Below are 22,872 nucleotides of genomic sequence, written 5' to 3' on the forward strand. Positions count from 1 at the left end.
TTGAAAACTGATATATGAAAGTACTGCAATTTTTTAAAGTAATAACAAAATGGTACCAGACATACAGATCCATTATATAACAAAACATTAGCATCTTATTTGCATATCAATAAAACAAAAATATTTGCAATGTATACAATGTATCCATATGCCGGCTTCTTATACATGTACATATACAACACCCTGACTAGTCCATAAAGGGGGTATCTCACTGAGCGGCGAACGTTGCGTATTTGGATTCGCCAACTTTTCTGACGACATTTGAGCGACTGTAAGCGACAGTTTTTGCAAAGATTAGCAACTATTTGCCAATCCTTTGCCACTATTTGTGAATGTTTGGGACCTTATGCTAATTCCTGGTACTCAATGGGTCGATTTTATACAGGAACCATATGGTAACGTGATCGCTAGCATTGGCGAATCAAAAAGAAATTCAGTGACATCGTCTTACAACCGTTTGCACAGGCTTATGACTGTTTGCGGAAAAATAAATTCGCAAAGACAAACTGTTTACAAACTTTCTTGCAACCTTTTGCGAATCCAAATTTGAAATGTTCGTAAGCATTCGCCGCTCAGTGAGATACCCCCTTAACATATTGCATTGCAGCACAAAATCATTGTTAATTTACAAAAATAAATTAAAACATCTAAACATGAAAAGTCACTTGATGAAACAAGGCATCTTTAATGAGGAAGACAAATTATAAATATCTTGATAACATTTCTGAAAGTACAAAAAACACAACAGCTTGTATAATAATCGAGACAGGAGTATCATCAGATGACATGATAAATACATTTCTTTTGTAAATGCAATGCAAGTACATACGGTAAGCACAGATATGGTATAAATGAATGGCAATTTTGAGGAGGTAAAACAATTGTACTACGGTATGTATCTCATTATCTTGAGTAGCATGGCATAGGTATCTGAACAGGCCTTAACTGTAAACGTACACAGACACAAGAATGCTATATGGTCACTTAATCTAATGCATTTTACCGGACACCTTGTAATAACCAGACACCATTAAATGGCTGTATAACCTAGTAGGTAATGACAAAATATGTAAAAAAAAATGTTTCATTTCTTTTAACAAATTGTCTTATCAATGAAAATTCTTTGCTACATTACATCCAATTAAAGAAATATCAAAAATGCAGATACGGTAAGTAAGAATGATAACTACATGTACTTTCAATATAATTTCACATGATCATGAATACACAAACAAACTTATTAGCATGGGCATAGCCATTAAGACAGCCTTAAGACTGCTTTTATAGATACTTTGAAAAGCAAGGCTTAGACTGTTGGTTAAAGATGAAGTTGAGTTCTGGTCATGCGATTGCATTGTGAAACGTGGAATCGATCAGAAAAGGTTGATAATCTAGCATATTGGTGTTTAAAATTCAGATTATCCTGACATATTAGATGAAACCTTAAACAAAATTGAGAAGGATGACAAAGAATATCTCATTTATATACTTGATCGAGGCCAATAGGGCCACTGCAGAAAGCACTTTTGTAACTGACAATGCTACCCTGTAAATTAATAAATTATCCAGGTATTGCACTCCTTAAAAATAAAATAGTAAGAGTAGATTCATTCACCTTGCATAATACAAGTATTCTCTTCCGTTATGCAAAGTATCATATAATCATCTCAGATTTAGCTGAGCTTACATGATTAGGCAATGAAATATTCAAGGAATTTCTTCCTACCAGGTACCTATCTACCTTCCCAGGGGGAAAGTGGCAAAATGTACACCAATGTCTTGCCAAAGGACGATGGTGCTATGGCAGGGTATTGAACCCTGTACCTTGTGATTCACATTCTGGGGACTTGACCACAACACCTTTGACTCCTTGGTATTGAACGAGATGGAGATACGGCATCATGTCAGGGTATCCTTGGTTACGATACCATAGATGATGGTGGTGAGACTGAGAATGAGCAGAGATGGAGATACCGCATCATGTTAGGGTATCCTTGGTTATGATACCATAGATGATGGTGGTGAGACTGAGAATGAGCAGAGATGGAGATACCGCATCATGTTAGGGTATCCTTGGTTACGATACCATAGATGATGGTGGTGAGACTGAGAATGAGCAGAGCAACACTCACCACAAGGAGGATAATGGCCTAAATAGATTGGATAAATAACAAAACATATGATTAGCAGCTTTACAACTACACCAAAATGTTTGATTGTCGATACAGTATATCTTTCTACCATTTAATACATGGGGCAGAATATGAACTTCTACGGGCACTTTGACACCTTGATCCAGGCTTTATTTCATCAACGATTTAAGGTTAGGTTTAGGGTTATCATGACTTTGGTCAAGGGTCAAAGTTAAGAATTTGTTTGTGTAGGGTAATGAGCAATTGCTGCCAGAGCATGTGTTGTATAACCTTTTCACGTACAAAATATTGTTGTATTTTCAAGTCGCGTAACTAATAGAGAACATAATACACAAACATAATGCATTGACAAAAAGAAATGTAAAGCTTGGCAAAACTTTAACAGCCAGTCTCACCAGCACTGATCACAATAGCTTCAAAAATGTGTTTTTTTTTTCCTTCAGATTTCATGTATTTTAGCATTACAAGCCTGGAGCCATCACATGTTGCTTACCATAATTTTAGATGGCGATGAAAGCTCTTCTCGGCCAAGTTTAAGGTAGAAGAGAGATGGAAGGAAGAGAACCAAGCTGGTAGATGCAGTAGCACCTAGATCACATATAAAGCAAAATTTGAATAAATTATGAAGGAGAAATGCAAATCAAAAATATTTTTTAAAAGGAACAAATATAAAAAGAATTGGGTAAATGTTACCCAAGGAATGAAGGCAGTAAAGAATATAGCATAGAAGATGAGTGAATGATCAAAATGGATTAAAAAAACAATGATGTTATAAAAGTAAACGCACAGAGCAGATGAAAACAGAAAGAGGAGAGAAAGAGTGTGAAAACAAAATAAAGCATGACACATTTCTTCTTTTTATTCACTATGGATCAAAACCCAAGACTGCCACATTGGAGTATATGATATGAGTACACTGTTCATGCGACAAAGTGACCCTATCTCTTCTACTAATCCACCAAGCGGATAAAGAGTTAATTGGTGAACATTTCTAATGATTACAGGTGCTTACCTATTACACCAAATATTCCCATCAAGGTGCTTACCTATTACACCAAATATTCCCATCAAGGTGCTTACCTATTACACCAAATATTCCCATCAAGGTGCAAACCTTTTACACCAAACATTCCCATCGAGGTGCTTACCTATTACACCAAATATTCCCATCAAGGTGCTTACCTATTACACCAAATATTTCCATGATGTTTGGAATGCAGATTGCAAATGTTGTGACTACGGAGATGAGGATAAAGGTTGTCAGGAAGTAAAGTTTCCATGACGTCCGGCTAGCTAACAAAGGGAAGACAGTTCCAGCTATCATCATAAATGCTAGACGAGCCTGGGATAGATCAAAGAATTAGAGAGAAAATTAGAAACGTACGGTACATGTAGATTCAACCTTTTCTAGAAGTTCAAAAATACCTCAAAGGCATTGTTTAACAATGTTAAATCTAAGATGCATGGCCCTACGTGTTATTATTGTCTGTGATATGGTGTAATATTGAAGCCCTAAAGAAACTGCGCTTCAAAATGATCAAGAAGTGCCTCATAAAAGTAAAAATCTTTGAGTGACTGGTTTTACCATACTCGTTTTCCCCAATAGACTGTAGTGTTATGAAAACCGTTAGGAAAACACAAAATTTGGTTTTGATTTCCAATCATAAATAATAATAATAATAATAAATTACATTTATAAAGCGCTTAATACAATGTTTCTAAGCACTATGTTTCTAAATATCTTGATAATCAGACAGGTGATTGGCTTGTAAAAGTCATGGGGTTCCTGACTGGCCTAAAGGTTTATAATTATCATTGCAGCATGAGCTAAATCCAGGATTTTGTTTCAGAATCTGAGACAAAGTTACCTGATCCCTTTAAACAAACACTTTGTTTTGACTGAATCCTGTAAAGGAGTATTGAGTTTTACATGATTATTTCTACAAATGATTTGCAAAATATCAAGATGTGATTGAATAATACTAATAATATTCTGCAATCCCGTACAAATTTTTTCTATTTTCCAACTGGTAAACGGAGTAACCACTCTGATAACTTTTTTTTAAATCAACAAATTGAAAAAATATATCTCACCCTTATTATCATCATCATCATTTATTAAGGTCATTTACGAAGGGGAATTGACTTTCACGCCATGAAGACATAGTATGAATTACTGAACAGCCCCCTCCCCCCTCCCCGAAACTTCCCTCACCCTGACTTACTGGATAATGTATGATAGGGACTGTAAAGACAATTGCAGTAAGAACAGCTATTCTGATGATCAGTAGTAGAAGGTCATCTTCTTGGTATAAACTATAGCCATGTAGAATCTCACTGTTGATGCCCTCTGCAGATTTAAGAGAAAATAATAGTTCAGGGGCCCCGTTTCTTAAAACCAGCATAAGTCTAACTTCTTGACTAAATCAGCACTAGTAAGCTACTTGTCTGCTGCCCGTTTCACTAAGTCATCTTTGCCAAGATCAAGGACAACATCTTGACTACAGAGTTATGACGCCTACGACCCTATCATAACTTTTTAGTTGATGTGCATCACATCACATGTCGTTTATCGGGTAGACTATGGCTTACAAAAAGGTCAAGAAATCCTACAGCCATTTTGGACGCCATCTTGGATTTCCAGGTTTCTTGGTGGCCTTAATAGCCCATCGTAATTAGTATAAATGGATTCCTCGCCCCCAACAAACCTAGGTTTAGATACCAAAATCACATCTCTAAGATGAATATATCATGATTTATGGCTATTATAAGCTATTGGGAACCATCTTGAGCGCCATTTGAAAGTAACGACTTTTGGGGGTCCGATTTTCTTGATTTTTGGTATGTTGTTCCTGATATCAAATATTATGGGAAAGCAATGAAAAAAACTTCTGTTGCAATTTTTGTGGGGATTAGGGTATTAGGGGATTAGTTTTTTTCCATAAATTGATCTGACAATTACAAGTAGGATACATTACAACGAAAGGGACACCAGAATAAATTGCGGATTTAAAAAGTTGAAAATAGATGGCAGCAAAAGTACCGGGAATTAGGAGAAAGCAAAACAATGAACTTGTGTTGTAGTGAGAGAAGTTGAAGGGAATAAGAATTGAATAAAGTAGAGGTAAAAGGAGAACTAGGAGGGGAGGGGTGGTAGAGAGGAGAAAAAAGCAAAGCTGTTGAATAATTTAAATTATCTTTACTGTCAACAAGAAACAAGATATATACAGTACTAGACTTTGCAGTATTTAAAATACTCTCAAATTACTGAACAAATTGTCCTTAAAACATCCCCCCAAATAGCAAGGGGCGGCAGGTTGATTCAATTCGTTAGGATCAATTTGTACCTGTCAAAAGAATTTAATTTAAAATATGAACAAAAAACCTTTTGATTATTTCTCCTCTATATTTGCAACGTGGGACGTGTAAGGTCTATGATGATGCATTTTTTAAGCTCATAATAAAATGTCTCTGTCCTTTAATCCAGGATGCAACTTTGATTTTGCTGCCGATAAGCTTACCATAGAATGTGAGGTATCCAAAGAGCGATGCGATCATATACAAGGTGTAACAAACACCAATGGATGTGATGGTTACATTCTGCATTCTGCGTTTTGTTGGCCTACAGTCATCAAAAGAAAAGAAATTAAAGTTGGAAATATTTTGGAAAGTGTTGCAGGGGTGTATCATGTTGATAAGAGAAGATTGGATTGTGTACATCACTAGCAATTATAAAACATGGAGACCAGTTACTTATGTTGGAATTTGGTTAATTTGAGGAAGAATTGATATATTGACATATAAAGTTTGTTCAAATAAGTGGACATGGTTCTTATAAATGTTTAATACATTTTTGTTTTAATCCAGAGGGTTTCTGTAGTAAAAACCAGAGTGGAGGGATATTTCAATTATAGTACAGTTGTACATACATGCAGGTTTCTGCCTTATCAAGCACTGCAACTTCAAAAGTCATTTAAAAAATCAAATTTTTAAAGAAAATACCCTTGCCAAAATGGAATTTGATAGACTTACCTTGATAACTCTGCATATATTGGAAGTACTGCTGTGTGGCACACAAAGGAAAATGCCATGGTAGGTATTGTGTATGCCGTCTGATGGTAAAAGTAAAGTAAAAAAAACAAACAAACAAATACAAATAAACACAACAAACCAAGACAGGATTCCATCAACATTGGTAAGTGTCTTTCTATTTTAAAGTAAAGATTTTAATTGATTCGTGTAACTAATTTTCATTTACTTTCCTTTCTATAGAGCAACATATGCTTTGTTTTGAAAAACAATAACCATCTGCCGGAAATGGAAATAAGCCATTTATCTGGTATATTGTATGTAAACTCAGAGAGAATGTTCACAACTTGTGATTATACTAGGTGTACAACAGTTTTTTTCATATTCATTACCAGTATGCACCACATTTAGATTAACATCTATATCAGTAAGAAAAGAAAAAAAAGTCCTCATTTTAAGATTTTATCTAGTCATAGATTTTGAAAAAAAATACATTTTAGTCTTTTTGTGGATTGGAACAAAGAGGTAAATTGCCCATCGACACATTTAAGTTACAATTTCCAAGAATTCAATACTTTCATATTGTTTGTCTGCTACTCTGCTAAATATGCTTCTCTGATTTTTCTTCTTTTTCTCAGAGCAATATACTGTTAAGGTTTTCTTTCAAGTTAACCTGATTGGTGATCAAACATCATTTCCTCCAAAGTATAGGGTTAGGTTGGAATTGGATTTCAGGCTAGGTTTGGGGATAGAGAGTATAATAGGTATCATACTGGGTCGAATGTTGAGGTTAGCAATTTCAATTAGTTAGTACAGGAAAATACTGCAGAGCTGGGGGTGTTTCACAAAGACTAAGATCCACTTTAAGTTTGACTTAACTATGGCAGGCCATTCATGCCACTGTTTGCTCTCACCATAGGCCTATTAATTATGATCTTTAGATAATATTTTGTCCTTCAATAATGAATTATAAAAATATGTAAAATCTGTAGATTTATGACCATGATTTGTAAGTCCCTTGAGAGAACAATGCCAGTAAATGGTGAGAGCAAACAGTGGCATGAACGGCCTTCCATATTTAAGTCCAACTTAAAGTCGATCTCAGTCTTTGTGAAACACTCCCCAGTTGTTGCAGGAACATTTGTGAAAAGACTGCTGATTTCTCTTGACATGTAGTTCATTTACCACAACTCAAGACCAATTTTAAATGGTGGAGTTATTACCTGCAAGGTGATAGAGAAGAGCTCAGCCTTGCATTGATCAGACTGGTTATCTTTAGGAGAGTAGTACATGTAGTCTTCAAGGGTATTCTCTAATGAGCCATTGGGCCCTGGTGTGATTGGAATCGGGCATGGAAACCCAAATTTCTTGTAAACAATCTGAAAAAGAAGCATGATTAGGAACATTATAGGGTGGAACACAGATGATTAATATGGTCTACTTCATTAAATAGCGCTCAACTCTGACTAAAGCTTGTTATAACAACTTGATAAACAAAAACAAAAAACCTAAACTGCTGTGACAAATCAATATCCTTTTATGTTAATGAATGGCAACCTGACTTATATATCTCTGTGTTATTTAACATACAGAGATGTGAAGCATACTACGTGGCTTACATATTTTATTTTGTTGTGGCATTTGAAAGAAAAAAGTGGGGGGGGGGGGGGGGCTTTAATTACCACACAAGTGAAAACAGGACACATTCATTGAGCATCTTCGAGTTTTCAAATTATTAACAAGTTAATGATGCAAACACATACCAAGATTCCAACAGTCTCCCAGTAGGCCTATAAATGAAGTTTAATGCAGAGTCTTACTTATGACACTTTTCTCTAAATAATGTTCATCAGATATAAAGCCTGTTATAGATGAATAATTCATACTAAAGCAAAATGCAAAGCAAGTGAAATATTTCAAAGGTCTGAAGCAGATACATGCAAGTGTGTTTTAGCTTTTTAAAATGTTGAAAATGACCAAGTGTAGTGAATTTCATGAAATTTGAAAATGCACAATGTCTTTTTTTTTTTTTTTTAGAGAGCTGAAAGTCTATAATATATCCTATAAATTTATTTCTGAACTTCAATTTCTTTAAACAAATTTTCATACTTCGTCCCACTCTGCAGTCACAAGCACAAAAGTTAAAGGGATCCGGTAACTTTGTCTCAGAGCCTTAAAAAAAATCTTTGATTTAGCTCATGCTGCAATCATAATTATAAACCTTCAGGTCATTCAGGAATCCCATGACTTTTACAAACCAATCGCCTGTCTGATTATCAAGATATTTTGTGTTTCATAACACTACAGTCTATTGGGGAAAAGGAGTATGGTAAAACCGGTCACTCAAAGATTTGTACTTTTTTGAGGCACTTCATGATCATTTTGAAACGCAATTTTTTTTAGGGCTTCAATATTACACCATATCACAGATACTGATAACACATAGGGCCATGCATCTCAGATTTAACATTGTTTAACGATGCCTTTAAAGACCCCATCGATCATCAACTCACCCCCACTGTAAAGAAGACCATACAGAGGATGGAGAAAGCACTGGTGTAGCCAAGGAAACCAATCTTAGGAAGGCAAGCCAAGGGGAGGATGATGAAGAAGACGAGAAGGAGAACCAAGTAGTCTCCGTTTACATACCACTCACTGCTTGAAAGAACATGAATTAGCATGGAGTATTGCGCATAGCTGAGATTAGGATTCATTTGTAATACACTTGAATCTTTTATAAATGAAATGCTTCCTGGGAGAAATTTCAATTATTTAAACATATTTGTGGCTCACACCCAGTAAATAAGATTGATTGATCGATCTGTATTGAAAAACAAGTCCGAAAAAATCTTGGAACTAGCGGGACTTGAACCTGCATCTACCGCTTGCCGGGCAGCGACTCTACCACCAGGCCATCACTGCATGGTCCATGGCACAGTCACGATGAACTAGAAACAAATACCTAAGTTCTCCTGATTCATTCTGACTTATTAATATTCATTAGTCCGCCATAGGACAATAACTTTTATAAATGTCGCTGCCCGGCAAGCAATAGATGCAGGTTCAAGTCCCGCTGGTTCCAAGATTTTTTCTGACTTGTTTTTCAATACAGATCGATCAATCAATCTTATTTACTGGGTGTTAGCCACAAATATGTTTCAATAACAGTTGAATCTTGTTATGAAGAACACTGTTATAACAATCCCAGTAAATCATCCCAATTTCGTCAATATCTCTTGCTTTTTATCCCTGACATGGCAAGCAACAAGGTAATTTTCTTCATCTAAAGGAGTTTGTTAGAAGGAGATTTTACTGTGCTGAAGTGTCTCTTTATATTTTCAAAGGTTAAGTCAAGTTCAGGTATAGTGAAAAGAAATTGGGAATGATATTTCTAAAGTTTAGAGTACCCCACTCCCTTTCCCCCTGCCTTTCATTACAAAAATGCTTTGATGAAAATATTTTATATGGAACATGCAGAAAATCTGATGTGGCATAAGCTCTATGAACTGTCTTAATTAACTATGCTCAGGGAATGAGGCACTTTTTATCATGCAGATGTGCATTCTACTGTGTAATGAGCTGCATATTATAATTTATGAATTTATGAATGCAAGTTAAAAGTGTTCTGGCTTGCTTTTTGTTTTGCAATGAGAGAAGGTTATTTTACAATATATTAATTAAAATTGTAAATTATACTTTTACAGTTGAATTTAATTCTCCCCATATGGCATAATCCTTACAAATGGTAGTCCCATACCAGTATATCAATAATGATATCATCTCCCAACAATCCTTAACACTTATAGTCCTTGTCTCCATGTTTTTCTCAAACTTTAATAACAGGCTTTTCATTTTTTTTCTTTCTTTCTCGATACCGGTGATTTACCAATTTACTTTGCTATGCTTTCATTCATATCAACTGTATATGTATGTAAAAGGGTCAATTCCAATTATGAAGTACTGGTATGATACTTCTAAATACACTTCAATATAGTAACAGGTAAAAATGAGGTGACAGATGATGCAATTTGATAATGAAATAATATTTACATTACTTCACAAGAGGCTTACTTTGCAGACTGATCTTCATGTAGAAATGTCTTGAGAACTGCTGGCATCTCATTTTTTACAATAAATAGATAGCTTGACATAGCTGGGAAAGAAAGGCAAAATAATGTTAAGTGAAACAAATTATGAAACTATATAGCTTAATGTTTTAATTGCATTACAATGGCTTCATGCATTCTTGAGATATGTAACAAACAAAATAGAAAAGAAAGTAAAAAGAAAAAGAAAGAAAGAAACAAAAATCTTGGTGAAATCAAGAGGTGATACGCAGTGCAATGCATTTTTTAGCCTAATAATGATAATGATAATGATGTGAATCATGTGATAATTATAACTGTTCATGACTAATTAATATGAAAATAGTGTATATATGGATTCTGTACTCACCACCTATATTCTGAAGGAGTATAGCACACGCTGCCATTAGCTGAAAACACAATAAAGAACAAGAAAAAACATGTATTGATCATTTCATGATATAAAACAAGCATAATCAATGCATCATTTTTTCATACAGTTCCTTGCACAACCCGGTATCAAAGTAATAAAACTTGAATGCAGAAAGTGATGGGGGGGGGGGAGGAAGATGACAAAAGAGGAGAAGCATAGCATGAGAGACGAGTGGAAATAAATAGGGAGGTAACTGTAAATGGATAGAGACAAAGGGAGAGTGATGAAGAGTCAGGAATAATCAATTAATTTTATGAAAAGTGAGTTTACCAAAAGAATAGTTGTTTATATTAGGATATGAATTCTATTATTCTACACTTTCTCAAATGTTTAATGAATAATAATAATATAATAATACTTTGTTCTTTTAAAGCGCATTTCATGTCTGTTGAAATTTCAATGCACTTATATACATATATAAAGTATAACACGATCATAAAAGGAAGATGAAACAGAAACCTATATACGTGTAGAAAACAATTAAGTTCTTACAAAGAGAAAAATTACAACATTTCTTGTCCTTTAGTACCATGCTAATTTGGAAAGATGAGTTTTGAGTCTAAATATGAATATTTCAGTATTGTTTCAGTATTCAGTTTAAAGATAGCTCTTCAAACAACCTACCTTTCCCGGTACACCCATTGCACTGTTTCCTATGTCTTCATATGACCTATGGCCTGTGATGTCACACATCTTCAAGAGGAGATGAATTGTGTAGTTTGCCATCATGGCAACAACCAACAGCATCAAACTAGAGAAAAAGAGAAGATAACTTTCTCAAACTCGATTGGATGTTGTCAATTAACCAATACACTTGTTCAAGGTTATATTTTCACTCATGCCAAAACTTCAAACTTAAAAAAAAAGAAGCTTATTTCAACGGGGTCCAGACAACTCGCCACAAAGACAACCCGCCCCAAGACAACCCGCCACAATACCCTGGACATCTCACCACAATACCCTGGACAACTCGCCACAGGCGAGTTGTCCAGGGTGGGGTGCCTTTTCAGACAACTCGCCACACTGTTTTCCCCTCATGATTTCTAGATCTAAAATCCCTCATCTTCATGATCTTAGATGAAATTGTCATTTTATGTTTTCATTATTCTTTTATAAACACAGTCATGGCAGGAAACATGGAAATTGTGAGTACTTTGAGAGCTGTTCTAAAGAATAAAGATGATTTTCCTTGCGCTTGCAAGTACAAGACCCGCAACAAGAATCTATTTTGGACTGTGCGAAACTAACCTAGAAAATCTAGAAATAAACCACATTTCAACTGCCCCCTCCCCCATCAGTTATCACAATGATCTGGCGATCGTATGCCTTTGGTTTGTCAATAATATATTATTGTTGCAAGGGAAATCAGCTTTATTCTTTATTCTTTGTAATGACTATGTTTATAAAAGCACAAAAATCATGAAAAATGACAATTTCATCTAAGATGAGGGATTTTAGTTGTCTGGAATTGATTTCAACGTATACGGTAATTAAGAAGTAACAACCAATATCAATTCATACTACACGTTGCAAGAGTATTGTACATGCATTTGATTGAGTCATGGAATACTCTCCCTCAATGGATTAAGTATAGCAGTTCTGCTGAAGTGTTAAAAACAATCTTAAGAAATATCTGTTTAATTTAGCTTATACCAGTAATTGATTACCATTACCTTTCATGTCTCTACCTTTCCTATTGCATTATGTATCATGTATTTCATCTTTTGCACAAGCTGTGCCTTGAGCATTTGACTATCAAGTGGATTTGCGCCTTATAAATCATATGTATTATCAGTTATTTTTAATGATGTGGGTTTACAACCCATCGCTGCCACCATACCAATGAAGCAAATTTTTCACATTGGATATGGCTACAATTCTATTGAAGCACCAAGCATTTGATGAAATAAATGCTTAAATACTTTGTTGAACTAACGAGTGGTTTGTATTTTTTGATAAGGCCCAGGTTGTAACAGACATTGTTCAATATGACCCAGGAAAACAGGTGTCGATTTTAGTTTACCTAAAGAGGATAATGCCAGACTGTGCCATTGCAAAGGGTAAGCCTAAGATCCCACTCCCTAGTATAGCATTCATCAGATTGAACACTGATAATCCAAAAGATGTCTTTCCATATGCAACTGGCTCCACTCTCTCAGTCACAGCCTCCTGAAAAAGAAAATTAATACTGGACATTCAATATTACTAGAAGAACTTGGCGTGTGATATCGAGCAGGAGAAGTGGACCCCACTGGAAATAAGCTCTTGAGCTTTCGTGGGTTATCCTGTTCAAGCTGACTTATTTCTGATCTGTTATTATTGTATATTGTTGTATGTTGGAAGCTTGTCGAATAAAAATCAATCAATCAATCAATCACTTAGCAGAAATAACCCTCTGTAGTGGTATGAGGAATTCTTTAACTAAACTGACATTTGTCAACCTTCCCTACGGCTACACACAGATGATAACCCTTGCCGAACACACAAGGGGTGGGTGGGGGGGGGGGGGTAGGGGGTAGGGGTAGAATTACTAATGATACCTTTACCTTTACCGCAAATACTGGAAGAATGCTGAGACAGCAGTCGAGCTTCCAGGTCTATCTTCTTGGTCTATCTTCTTGTACTCATACTCTTTAATAATAATTCTCATTATATGCAAGGGAGGCAGAGGGGCAAGAGGTTGCATCTTGACTGGACAATATACCATGTACAATGTCCCAGGAGCAAAGAAATTGAAAAAATCAGTTCGAGTATTGAGAGATATGACACTGTTCCTTCCAGCAACGATCAAGTCTGGAATATATATGATATATCAGAATTGATAAAACTTGAAATTTGAGGTTGCTTTTGTGACAAGCGAATCAAAACTTGCAAGTGAGAGGATACTATAAAGTCATATCCAATCGAAAGACCCTGATTTATTTCCAAGTTCAGAAAATAATGAGAATTCAAATTGCCTTAAACTAAGTTAAAGTCAAACTCAAAAGACTAAACAGTAAACTACTCATCTCAGTCGAGAAAAAGGGTCTGAATAGGATTTTTGAAAATTCCTGTGGAAATACACGATAAAAAGAAAGATAAAAGCGGGGACAGTAAAAGGAAAGAAGAAGTGGAAGCATAAACATGTGCAGAAACTTGTGCCCAGTTTTGTCAGGTCCTATGGCCCAGCTTTAGTATAGCCTTGGTTTGGGTAACTATATATTTTAGTAAAGAAGTACACTCTAGCAAATAGCATAGAGAGTCGATGCTAATGCGTATTGACCTTTAGCACTGCACTACGTGTTAATAGGCAGCATTTGAATACATGAATAGTCAATACACTCACAACACGCAAATGCACACAATCATGCCAATGCGTCTGATCGGCAAATTTGACAGTAGACTCACAATTTGAATTTTTAAATTATTCTTTCTGACATCGGAAAGTTGAACGAATTGTATTTTACTGATATTTGTGTGTCATCAATCGTCAATAGAGTACCGATTTCGAGTGAAATTAGTTGAATTTTGTACAGCGGTGTTTGAAATGTTAAGAATCATAGCACAGCTTTTAATAGAGAGCCAGGATAATATTATGCACCTATTGTGAAAGAAGCTACTTGCCTGTACTGAAGTTGAAGGCAACAAAGGTGTATCATCAACAATACCATGGTAAATTAAATCATGTGACTGGTCGTTCGCATCTTCTACACGGCCTGCTACTAAGCGATGGCATTTTGACTCCATTTTCTGGCAAATAATAGATATACGATTGACATCACTACTCAGAACCACTTAGAACTCGCCTCATTCAATAATGCATTATGCTGCCACACAAGTACACACAGCTCATCCCCCGAATGTAAACATTGTACGAGAAACAACCGAGAGAGGGCTTGTAAAAATGGCGTCGCCAGGCAGTGCGGGTAAATTTCAATTCCAATTTAGTTTCCTTATTCTTCTTAAAGTATTTATGTGTTTTCTTAAACTTTTTAAAATCAAGGTTGCTCGAGAGAATGATGTGGATTTCTGTTTTGATTTAAAAGACATTTTGAACCGTTGAATGATCGTTAATGTGCAATGTTTTAACAATAACAGTGAGGCAGTGTATGTGAGCTGAGTGAGCTGAGCTGAGCTGAAGTACTGTACTTTCTCGCCCCCACTACAAGCCGCCCAGTTCAGCGCCGCGCTGGCCGGATGGTGAAGGGCTTAGCTTGGCCTTGGGCGGGTGTTTCCATTTACTGTACCACTGCTTTCTGACCTACCTGACACACTTTAATCTGACACACTTTTTTCCTATTCATTTTCTACACAGAGGTATTTTCAAGAGCCATGATCTGTGATTGGCTTTTTTGCTAGTAAATATTCATGATATGCAAATTATTACGATTGCACGCACAGTTCATATCCTTTGTTTTGGTCTTGCGAAAAATACGATCAACTTTTCAAAAAGTTCCTGAAAATGACACTTTGAGCGAGAAAATGTTATAATGAGTCAGCTTTGTAATTTCTGAGGTATGCATGTTGATTTGGTAATATTTAAATGTTATGAAACGGACGTATATTTCTTCTCAGGACCATGTTTTGAGGGGGTAACGGGGTTGATTTTTCGCCCAATGAAGGTGATCGCAGCCATTATGTTACTACACGACTGCTAGCCACGGCTGTGGGCCCGCAGCCGCCCCGCCGGTCAGCTGATCGACCTGCTGGGGCCTAATCATGCAACATGATTGTGTCTGCATAGCTAGACTTGTTTGTAGCATAAGAATTAGAAGTTCAGCCGTACGTCTAAGCCTACATTAGTAAAAGTTGTAGTGTTTCTGTAGACCAACGTCTGAACTTCTAATTCTGATGCTACAAACAAGTCCTATATAGACAAAGTCATGTTGTATGATTAGGCCCCAGCAGGTCGATCAGCTGACCGGCGGGGCGGCTCCGGCCCCACAGCCGTGGCTAGCAGTCGTGCAGTAACATAATGGCTGCAATCACCTTCATTGGGCGAAAAATAAACCCGTTACCCCTCAAAACATGGTCCTGAGAAGAAATATACGTCCGTTTCATAACATTTAAATATTACCAAATCAACATGCATACCTCAGAAATTACAAAGAGCTCTGACTCATTATAACATTTTCTCGCTCAAAGTGGCATTTTCAGGAACTTTTTGAAAAGTTGGTCGTATTTTTCGCAAGACCAAAACAAAGAATATGAACTGTGCGCGCGATCTTAATAATTTGCATAATCATGAAAATTTACTAGCAAAAAAGCCAATCACAGATCATGGCTCTTGAAAATGCCTCTGTGTAGAAAATGAATAGGAAAAAAGTGTGTCAGATTAAGTGTGTCAGGTAGGTCAGAAAGAAGTGGTACAGTAAATGGAAACACCCAGCTTGGGCAGCGGTCACGAAAACGTCATCATCTTGGTCAGTACAAGTTCACTGACATCCCATTAAAATATTTGTATCAAGTTTAAGACGCGTTTCAAGGGGATGTCGGAAATTATCGGTGAACTGAATTGTACTTCAGGACGCTTTCATAAAACAATGCCCAGGTTGTGTCCTTCCGTGTTGACTGTTGTCGATGTATGCATGTGATGTGGAGCCCCTGACCTGGCTTGCTCGCCTGGCTGGCTAAGTCAGATGAAGTAAACTTCGGAATTTAGTTTAAGGTTATGCCTCTGACTGAGTTGGACTGGATCAGAATATCTTGATATCTTTGAGGAAATGAAATTAAATATAGATCTAGATCTAGACTAAGATACAATAATTTTTAGAATACTCATTAGGTCTAGACTGTATCTTGTCATTATATTCCATGCGCATATGCAAATGAGGATTAAGCGCCATTTTATTAATAATATGCACAGGCGCACAAAAGTTTGAGCGCAGGCAAAGAGATCACAGAAAAGTTGCAATAAAATTTACTGGTAAGACAAAAATTACAACAATTTTCAAGATACCAACTCTAATTCTTTATCTTAACAGCAAAGATACAACAATATTAGAGATAAAACAAGTTTCAGAATACCGCCCCTGGTGGTGTCCTTCCTTGTTGATGCAGATTAATAATATGGGGCACCTGGCTGGCTAAGTCAGACAGAAGTAAAGTTCCAAGTGACTAGTCTATGGTTATGCCTCTGAGCTGAGTGAGTTAGAGGTCTGCTAGATCGGCATTATCGCGATGTCTTTGAGGAAACCAGTTTTCTTTTTGCCCTGAACACTTTTTTTTTAGCCAAATCATGCCCTCCTTTTTTGGCTGTAGGGTTTCCTTTTTTTAGTATTAAGGCAAGGGCCATGGCCCTCTCTCCTACTTGTAAGGGTTATATCTTTTAGAATTATAGCCTTTTATAGGCCTAATTAAAATTAGTCTAGGATCTATATTTAATAGCTTTGCATCCTTTGAAATCTATATTTAATGGGTGAGTACCTAAGGCTTAGCGCTCACGTTCCAGTAAGCCTCGTTCTAAGAGTAAGATTTAAACATAAAATATTGGCATGTATATTTAATTGCTTGTCTAGAATAGTGATTATTACTTCTTGTCAATGTGTTTGTCTTTCAACAGATCTGGAAGCAACTCTTCTGAGTTTTGAAAGGTTGGACCGAGCATCACCAGAACTGTGGCCTGAGCAAAGTAAGACGTTTCACCAGGAGTGTGTGTGTGCCTTCAGCTTAATGCAGGGCATATCCCATTGGGCAAATGCACTCTACTGTTTGGTACCCCAAACCAAGGTCTTGACACTAACAGGCACTCTAGACACATTGGTGCCTAAAAGTCTGCACCCCTAAATCTAATAGTGTTAACATGGGGCTCATTCATCCAGGCGCCTTTTGGAGCATGATGTGGAAATAATTATGTTCCTGTAACAAATGGAGTATATTCATTAGAGGAAGATTTCATTAACTGCTCAAGAGAAATAGCTAGATAATGAGATTTTAAGGTAGTATTTGGTTTGTGACTAGAAAAAAATACCAGTATAATTCATTGGCACAGTAGTTAGATTACGGTATGTGATAAATGAATTTGAGAAGTGCCTGCTTTTCTTTCGTTTTGATATTTTCATTAAAGTTATTATCTGTACCTGTTTTTTCTTAAATTCTTTACTTTATTGCAGTTCCTGGAGTTTCCAATTTTGCTGACATCAAAAGTGTAAGTATAATATTATATTAATATTAAAGTGCAGGGAAGGAAAGAAAGAGAAAGAGTGGAAAATGAGTGGGAATGCAACCAACACTCAGGGTCCTGTTTCATGATAAAACTTTTTATAAACAGCTGAAATCATTGCATTTGATGGGCTGTGAGCAGATTTGTTATAGGATTGTGACATCAGTTTTATTAAATGGGGTCAGAATAGAGCATGCTGAAATTAAAAACCATGTAATCGTTTTATTTTTTTCTTTAAATGCAGTTTGTATATAGTGGTGGTTTTTTCTGGAGGAGGGGCAGTTATTGGAAACACTCATTTAGATCATTTTACATAACATTGTATAATAATAATAATAATAATAATAATGAACGTTATTTGTATAGCACATATCACTAACACAAAGAAAGTCCCTATGCACTTAGAAAAGAAGGAAAAGGGTGGAATAGAAATGAACATTTATGCCTCATACATGAAAATAATTAATTACAACAACAATAATGATACACAATTCCTATTTAGCTTACATGTAATAGGGTAATTTAGGTAATACAAATTTAAACATGAAAATTAAATGAAAATTAAATTAAATATTAAATATGTACATGATGCTATTACCAAAGAAGTCACTAAACAGCTGGAACAAAATTAACAATTTACAAAAAGATAGGTCTTCAACAGAGTCTTCAATGATTCTGTTGTGCTTGCCTGTTTGACAATATCAGGCAAGCTGTTCCACAATTCGGACGAAGAATTTTTGAAAGAGCGAGTGCCATAATATTTTGTTTGAGTGCTTGGAGCTACCAGGAGGGATTTACTATTTGATCTTAATGTTCTTGTAGGGGTATATTGTAGAATGAGATCTTGGAGGTAAGACGGGGCTGTACCGTTTAGGCATTGATATGTCAGTAAAAGGATCTTATAATTAATACGGGACTTAACTGGCAGCCAGTGCAGTTGTTTAAGTATGGGTGTTATATGTTCTCTGCGTTTAGTTCTAGTGATAAGTCCGGCTGCTGAGTTTTGGATTCTTTGTAATTTATTGGTGTGAACATACGGAAGAGGATATAGTAAACTATTGCAAAAATCTATACGAGATATAACCAGGGCATGCACCAGCTGCTTAGTAGCTTCTTTGGTTAGGAATTGGCGGATTTTTCCAATTTTGTGCAGAGCAAACAAACTGGTTTTACATACATTATTGACTTGAGCTCTCATTGTAAGATTTTTGTCTAGCTGCACGCCAAGATCTATAGCGGCATCGACACATTTGATAATGGTATTGTCTATTTCTATGCCATCCATCTGGTTACTCTTCCTGAATTTGCTGGTAATTAATTAACTATTCGGGCATGTTTCCCGTCGGGCAGTAAATCATGAGCGTGGTAAAGGCCTGATAAAAATCTGATTTTTTTTTTTTTTTTCCTGATTTTTTCCAGATTTATTAAAAAAAAAAAATAAAAAAAAAAATCATTTTTTTTTTTTTTTTTTTTTTTTTTTTCTTCTTCCATATTTTATCCTGATTTCCCTCTTATTTTCTCTATTCTTCCCTATTTTGCCCTATTTTTCCCCCAATTTTCTTACTCGAAAGGGGGGAATGTTGTTAGATGCCATTTTTCCCCGCGAATCCTCTTTTTTTTTTTTTTTTTTTTTTTTTTTTACACAAGGGGGGGTGTGGTTGAGAGGAAAACAAAAAACCTAGTTTTTTTTAGTGCTCACTATCACCCCTGGTGGTAACAGTCTATTACCAATACCCATAAAAATGCATAAAATCGTAAGAATAACTAAAGCTAAATAATAGTCACATAGATATATAGCACTGTGCCTTTACCATTCTAGCGGAGCTACCCGGTTTAAGGAGCTCTGGCATTCAAGGAATATTTCCCTACAGGGTACTGGGTAACTTAAAGGAGATATAATTGTTTTCATCTTCAATATGACTTACTAGCATGATATTAAACAGGATATCTTTATTTTCTATGGTTAGCCATTCAACAATGCAAACTCGCCCCCTTGGGAAGCTGATTTGGAACAGAATGACATTGATATGCTCAATGGTAAGAATCTCTTCTTTATTTGTCTGGCTATAGCCTATACGACATGCAGGACATGAGACTGACAGCCCATGAGACAATGCTATTGGTCTAGTGGGCCTCTTGACAGTTTTTTGAGGTTTCATGAAAGTGGCATTGTCAGACTTTTAGGCTGTCAGTGTCCTGGAATGTCGTGTATTGACTACTGGCATGTTCATTAATAGGTTTTCTAAGAAGTTATACAAGAAAATTATGATTACTGTATTTTTATTAAGTATTAACATCATCAGTGCCTGGGAAGGGATAAGCAAACTGAATCACTGTAACCCTCTGTCTCTCCTCTTGGTATAACTGATTGGGGTTGTGTAGGTCGACTACTACATGGGGTTTCCCCCTACTCTTATATGAATAGTGAAATTTGTTCTTAATATGCAAAGGTGGAGATTCTCCTCCATTTAACATGCTATCCTTGGTGTGGGATGTTTAGTACTGTAACATAGCCTGTATCTATGAATAACTCCATTATTCCAGTTTTTTCTGATATGTACCTGGTTAGAAAATGAAATTATTGTAGTCATGACCCATACATGTAAGTTTGGGCAATACCATGTTATTGTTTAACAGAAGTCATTTGATGGCAAAATTTCACTTGAATTGTATCATAATGTGAAAGAGGATGTCATTTACGACACATTTCTGCAAGGCTTTTCAAAACAAATGTGTTTGAAGTCGAATATTGATGAAACTGAAAGAATACAAAATTTAGGTTTTCTGCGTACAACAGAAAACATAGAAATAAATCTGGTTCACCCTTGTTATGCTGATCATGATGCGAGATATAGATAATAAAACCTTGAACAGGTGCAACACTAGACTATTCTCTTTTGGGTTGAGGGTTGTCAGAACCAAATTGCTGACAAATTAGCCAAGAATTACTGACCAACTAGCACACATACAAATTATTACGATTGATAGTAGTTTTGAATAGGAAGTGATGTGGCATGTCTCGCCATCTCCCTTTGTCTAACAAGTCTACTACCCTTGTGTAAACAATTTGATCGTGAATATGCCATTAATGATACTGGAAATATTTTGAATTGTTTCAATGATTTGCATAATGTTAATCAGGTTCTTTTATCTTCCCTTGTCAGAGCTTGGTAGTTTAACTACATCCAATCTAATGGAGAAAGTAAAAGGTCTGCAAAACCTAGCCTACCAACTTGGCTTAGAAGAAGGTGAGTCTACGAAGGAAGCTTTCAAATGCAGTCTCTTAAATCTTGACCTTCTTTCATGCAATCTTGCCTCATCTCCTTAGAAATCAGCCTCATATTCAACCTTAACTATTTCTCTTTTGTGTGTCTGGGCACATATTTTTAAAACGTTACCAAACTAATATAAGCAGAATAAATTTATGCAAATTATCTGGCACGGTGCTCTTAATGTGTTGAAAGGCCTGAAACCAATTTAATGCCCGCTTTATCAAAATCAGCAGTAGTAGTAGGAGGAGCTATGTGATTATTTGATTTCTCTTATTAAAGTTGATTCCAATATGCCATATTTTACCTGTAGTATGTTTAAATAATAACATTACTTTGAGCACCAATATTGTTTTACTTTGTGCAGCTCGTGAGATGACAAGAGGAAAGTTTCTGGACGTTCTATCAGGTAGCAACAAGAACAAGAAGAAATGAAAACTCCTGTATTAAAGAACCATCTTATGTCAAAGATTTGAAGAGACTTGTACAAAGAAAGAACCAGGGAGACCAAGGGTTGTTGCTCAAGTGATGTTTCTCCACCAAAAAATGGAATAATTAGAAGGCAACAATAGACCAGTTCTTCATTAGCTTATGGTTGAATAATCCAGAATATCCAGATTACATGGAGACGTCCCACTTTGTGCATTTTACAATAATCACTGCCCAAGTCATGGAGGTGCTTCATGAATACCTTTTGTTTGCCCTTTTGAAAAGAATACTTCCATCTGTGTTTAAAGCCCCACCGCACTAGTTTGGCCAGGAGGGATTAGACCTCCCTGCATGGTCACTGACAGGTGGTTATCTCATCAAATAAGCTCTCAATTAACATAAGAAAAAGAGGATCATGGGGGACCAGTGGTCACCGATTAGGCATTGTTTGCTACAAAGAGGGCGCAAGTAGATATAAGTAGTGCAGTGGAGCTTTAATAGAATGTACCATCGGGGCATAAATGCATATTGATTGCATAAGTTTAACGAGCATCTATCAACTATTCCTCTTTGTGGGTTTTATAATTTTTGTACAAATGACCTTTATCTGCCTATGCACGGGTTGCACCTACAAACTGGCTTATATCAGCAGTCTTTGAAATAGACTCCCTTAAGTCACAGTAGAGTGCTTCCATTAGTTATAATTGGAAGAGCAGTATGTAAAACACACCAATTACATACAGGGTAGAGTGGGGGTGGGGGTCTAGAGGGCGCAGACACCCTTTCCCCTTTCTGCATTTGATTGTCATTTTTTTTGGGGGGGGGGGGGGGGAGGGAGGGGGCATTAGACCACCACTTTTTACAAAATCCTGGAAAAAATCTTGAAACGATGAACATTCCATGATACAAACGAGTTTTCCTGAAATTGTTGCATGTTAAGATTGAAATGGTGTCCTGATTTGATTTTTAATTTGTTGTATTTTAAACAGAAAACAAATCTACTTGTCATCAGTCGATAATGATGTAATTAGGTCTTGATGATTAGTTTAATTAATGGATACTGCAATTTGTAAAGCCATTTTGTATTGTGGGTGTATTGAGTTAATTCTGATTCATCATTGTTACTTGAGCTTTGTCTTGATGAAGGATACATTGTGATGGGACAAGGACGTTTTGTAACTTTCATTAATTTGATGTTGAAACTTAAAAAGAGTAATTCTTGTTCAGTATTGTGTCAAGGATAGACACAAGCGACATACAGAAATAGGACAATACTAAATTCTTTTCAATATAAATTTTTATTTGTAATTATTTATTACTCAATATAATTCTC

General features: G+C 36.0%; 2 protein-coding genes across 3 annotated transcripts; one reads left to right on the plus strand and one right to left on the minus strand.

Annotated features, from left to right (window-relative positions):
• Nucleotides 1–1,515: 1,515 nt before the first annotated feature.
• LOC586297 (probable sodium-coupled neutral amino acid transporter 6) lies at nt 1,516–14,452 on the minus strand. Of its 2 annotated transcripts, none has more exons than XM_786084.5 (13): nt 14,304–14,452; nt 12,724–12,869; nt 11,325–11,451; nt 10,638–10,677; nt 10,254–10,335; nt 8,696–8,837; nt 7,406–7,561; nt 6,186–6,265; nt 5,675–5,775; nt 4,379–4,503; nt 3,336–3,495; nt 2,647–2,741; nt 1,516–2,150 (listed from the first exon to the last, which is right to left on the minus strand). In XM_786084.5, the coding sequence occupies exons 1-13, from the start codon at nt 14,424–14,426 to the stop codon at nt 2,058–2,060; spliced, it is 1,470 nt and encodes a 489-aa protein (XP_791177.3). In that variant the 5' UTR covers nt 14,427–14,452; the 3' UTR covers nt 1,516–2,057. The 2 variants fall into 2 exon arrangements, with proteins under 2 accessions (XP_791177.3, XP_011662530.1); XM_011664228.2 differs by having other exon boundaries at nt 8,696–8,840.
• A 37-nt stretch (nt 14,453–14,489) lies between these two features.
• LOC586275 (protein lin-52 homolog) lies at nt 14,490–21,755 on the plus strand. The gene is made up of 6 exons (XM_011664231.2): nt 14,490–14,605; nt 17,242–17,310; nt 17,792–17,826; nt 19,809–19,878; nt 21,006–21,089; nt 21,478–21,755. The coding sequence occupies exons 1-6, from the start codon at nt 14,497–14,499 to the stop codon at nt 21,543–21,545; spliced, it is 435 nt and encodes a 144-aa protein (XP_011662533.2). The 5' UTR covers nt 14,490–14,496; the 3' UTR covers nt 21,546–21,755.
• The last annotated feature ends 1,117 nt before the right edge of the window (nt 21,756–22,872 follow it).

This window comes from Strongylocentrotus purpuratus, unplaced genomic scaffold (genome assembly GCF_000002235.5).
Source record: "Strongylocentrotus purpuratus isolate Spur 01 unplaced genomic scaffold, Spur_5.0 spur5_scaffold_5, whole genome shotgun sequence".
Taxonomy (NCBI): Eukaryota; Metazoa; Echinodermata; class Echinoidea; order Camarodonta; family Strongylocentrotidae; genus Strongylocentrotus; species Strongylocentrotus purpuratus.

Excerpts from the sequence above, each read along its gene's own strand:
- LOC586275 (XM_011664231.2), top strand. The coding sequence starts at position 14,497 with ATGCATTATGCTGCCACACAAGTACACACAGCTCATCCCCCGAATGTA. Across the intron at positions 17,311-17,791 it reads AGAACTGTGGCCTGAGCAAA|TTCCTGGAGTTTCCAATTTT; the intron begins GTAAGACGTTTC and ends ACTTTATTGCAG. Across the intron at positions 19,879-21,005 it reads TGACATTGATATGCTCAATG|AGCTTGGTAGTTTAACTACA; the intron begins GTAAGAATCTCT and ends TTCCCTTGTCAG.
- LOC586297 (XM_011664228.2), bottom strand. The coding sequence starts at position 14,426 with ATGGAGTCAAAATGCCATCGCTTAGTAGCAGGCCGTGTAGAAGATGCG. Across the intron at positions 11,452-12,723 it reads TCTGGCATTATCCTCTTTAG|TTTGATGCTGTTGGTTGTTG; the intron begins GTAAACTAAAAT and ends CTTTTTCTCTAG. Across the intron at positions 7,562-8,695 it reads TGGTCTTCTTTACAGTGGGG|ATTGTTTACAAGAAATTTGG; the intron begins GTGAGTTGATGA and ends CTTCTTTTTCAG.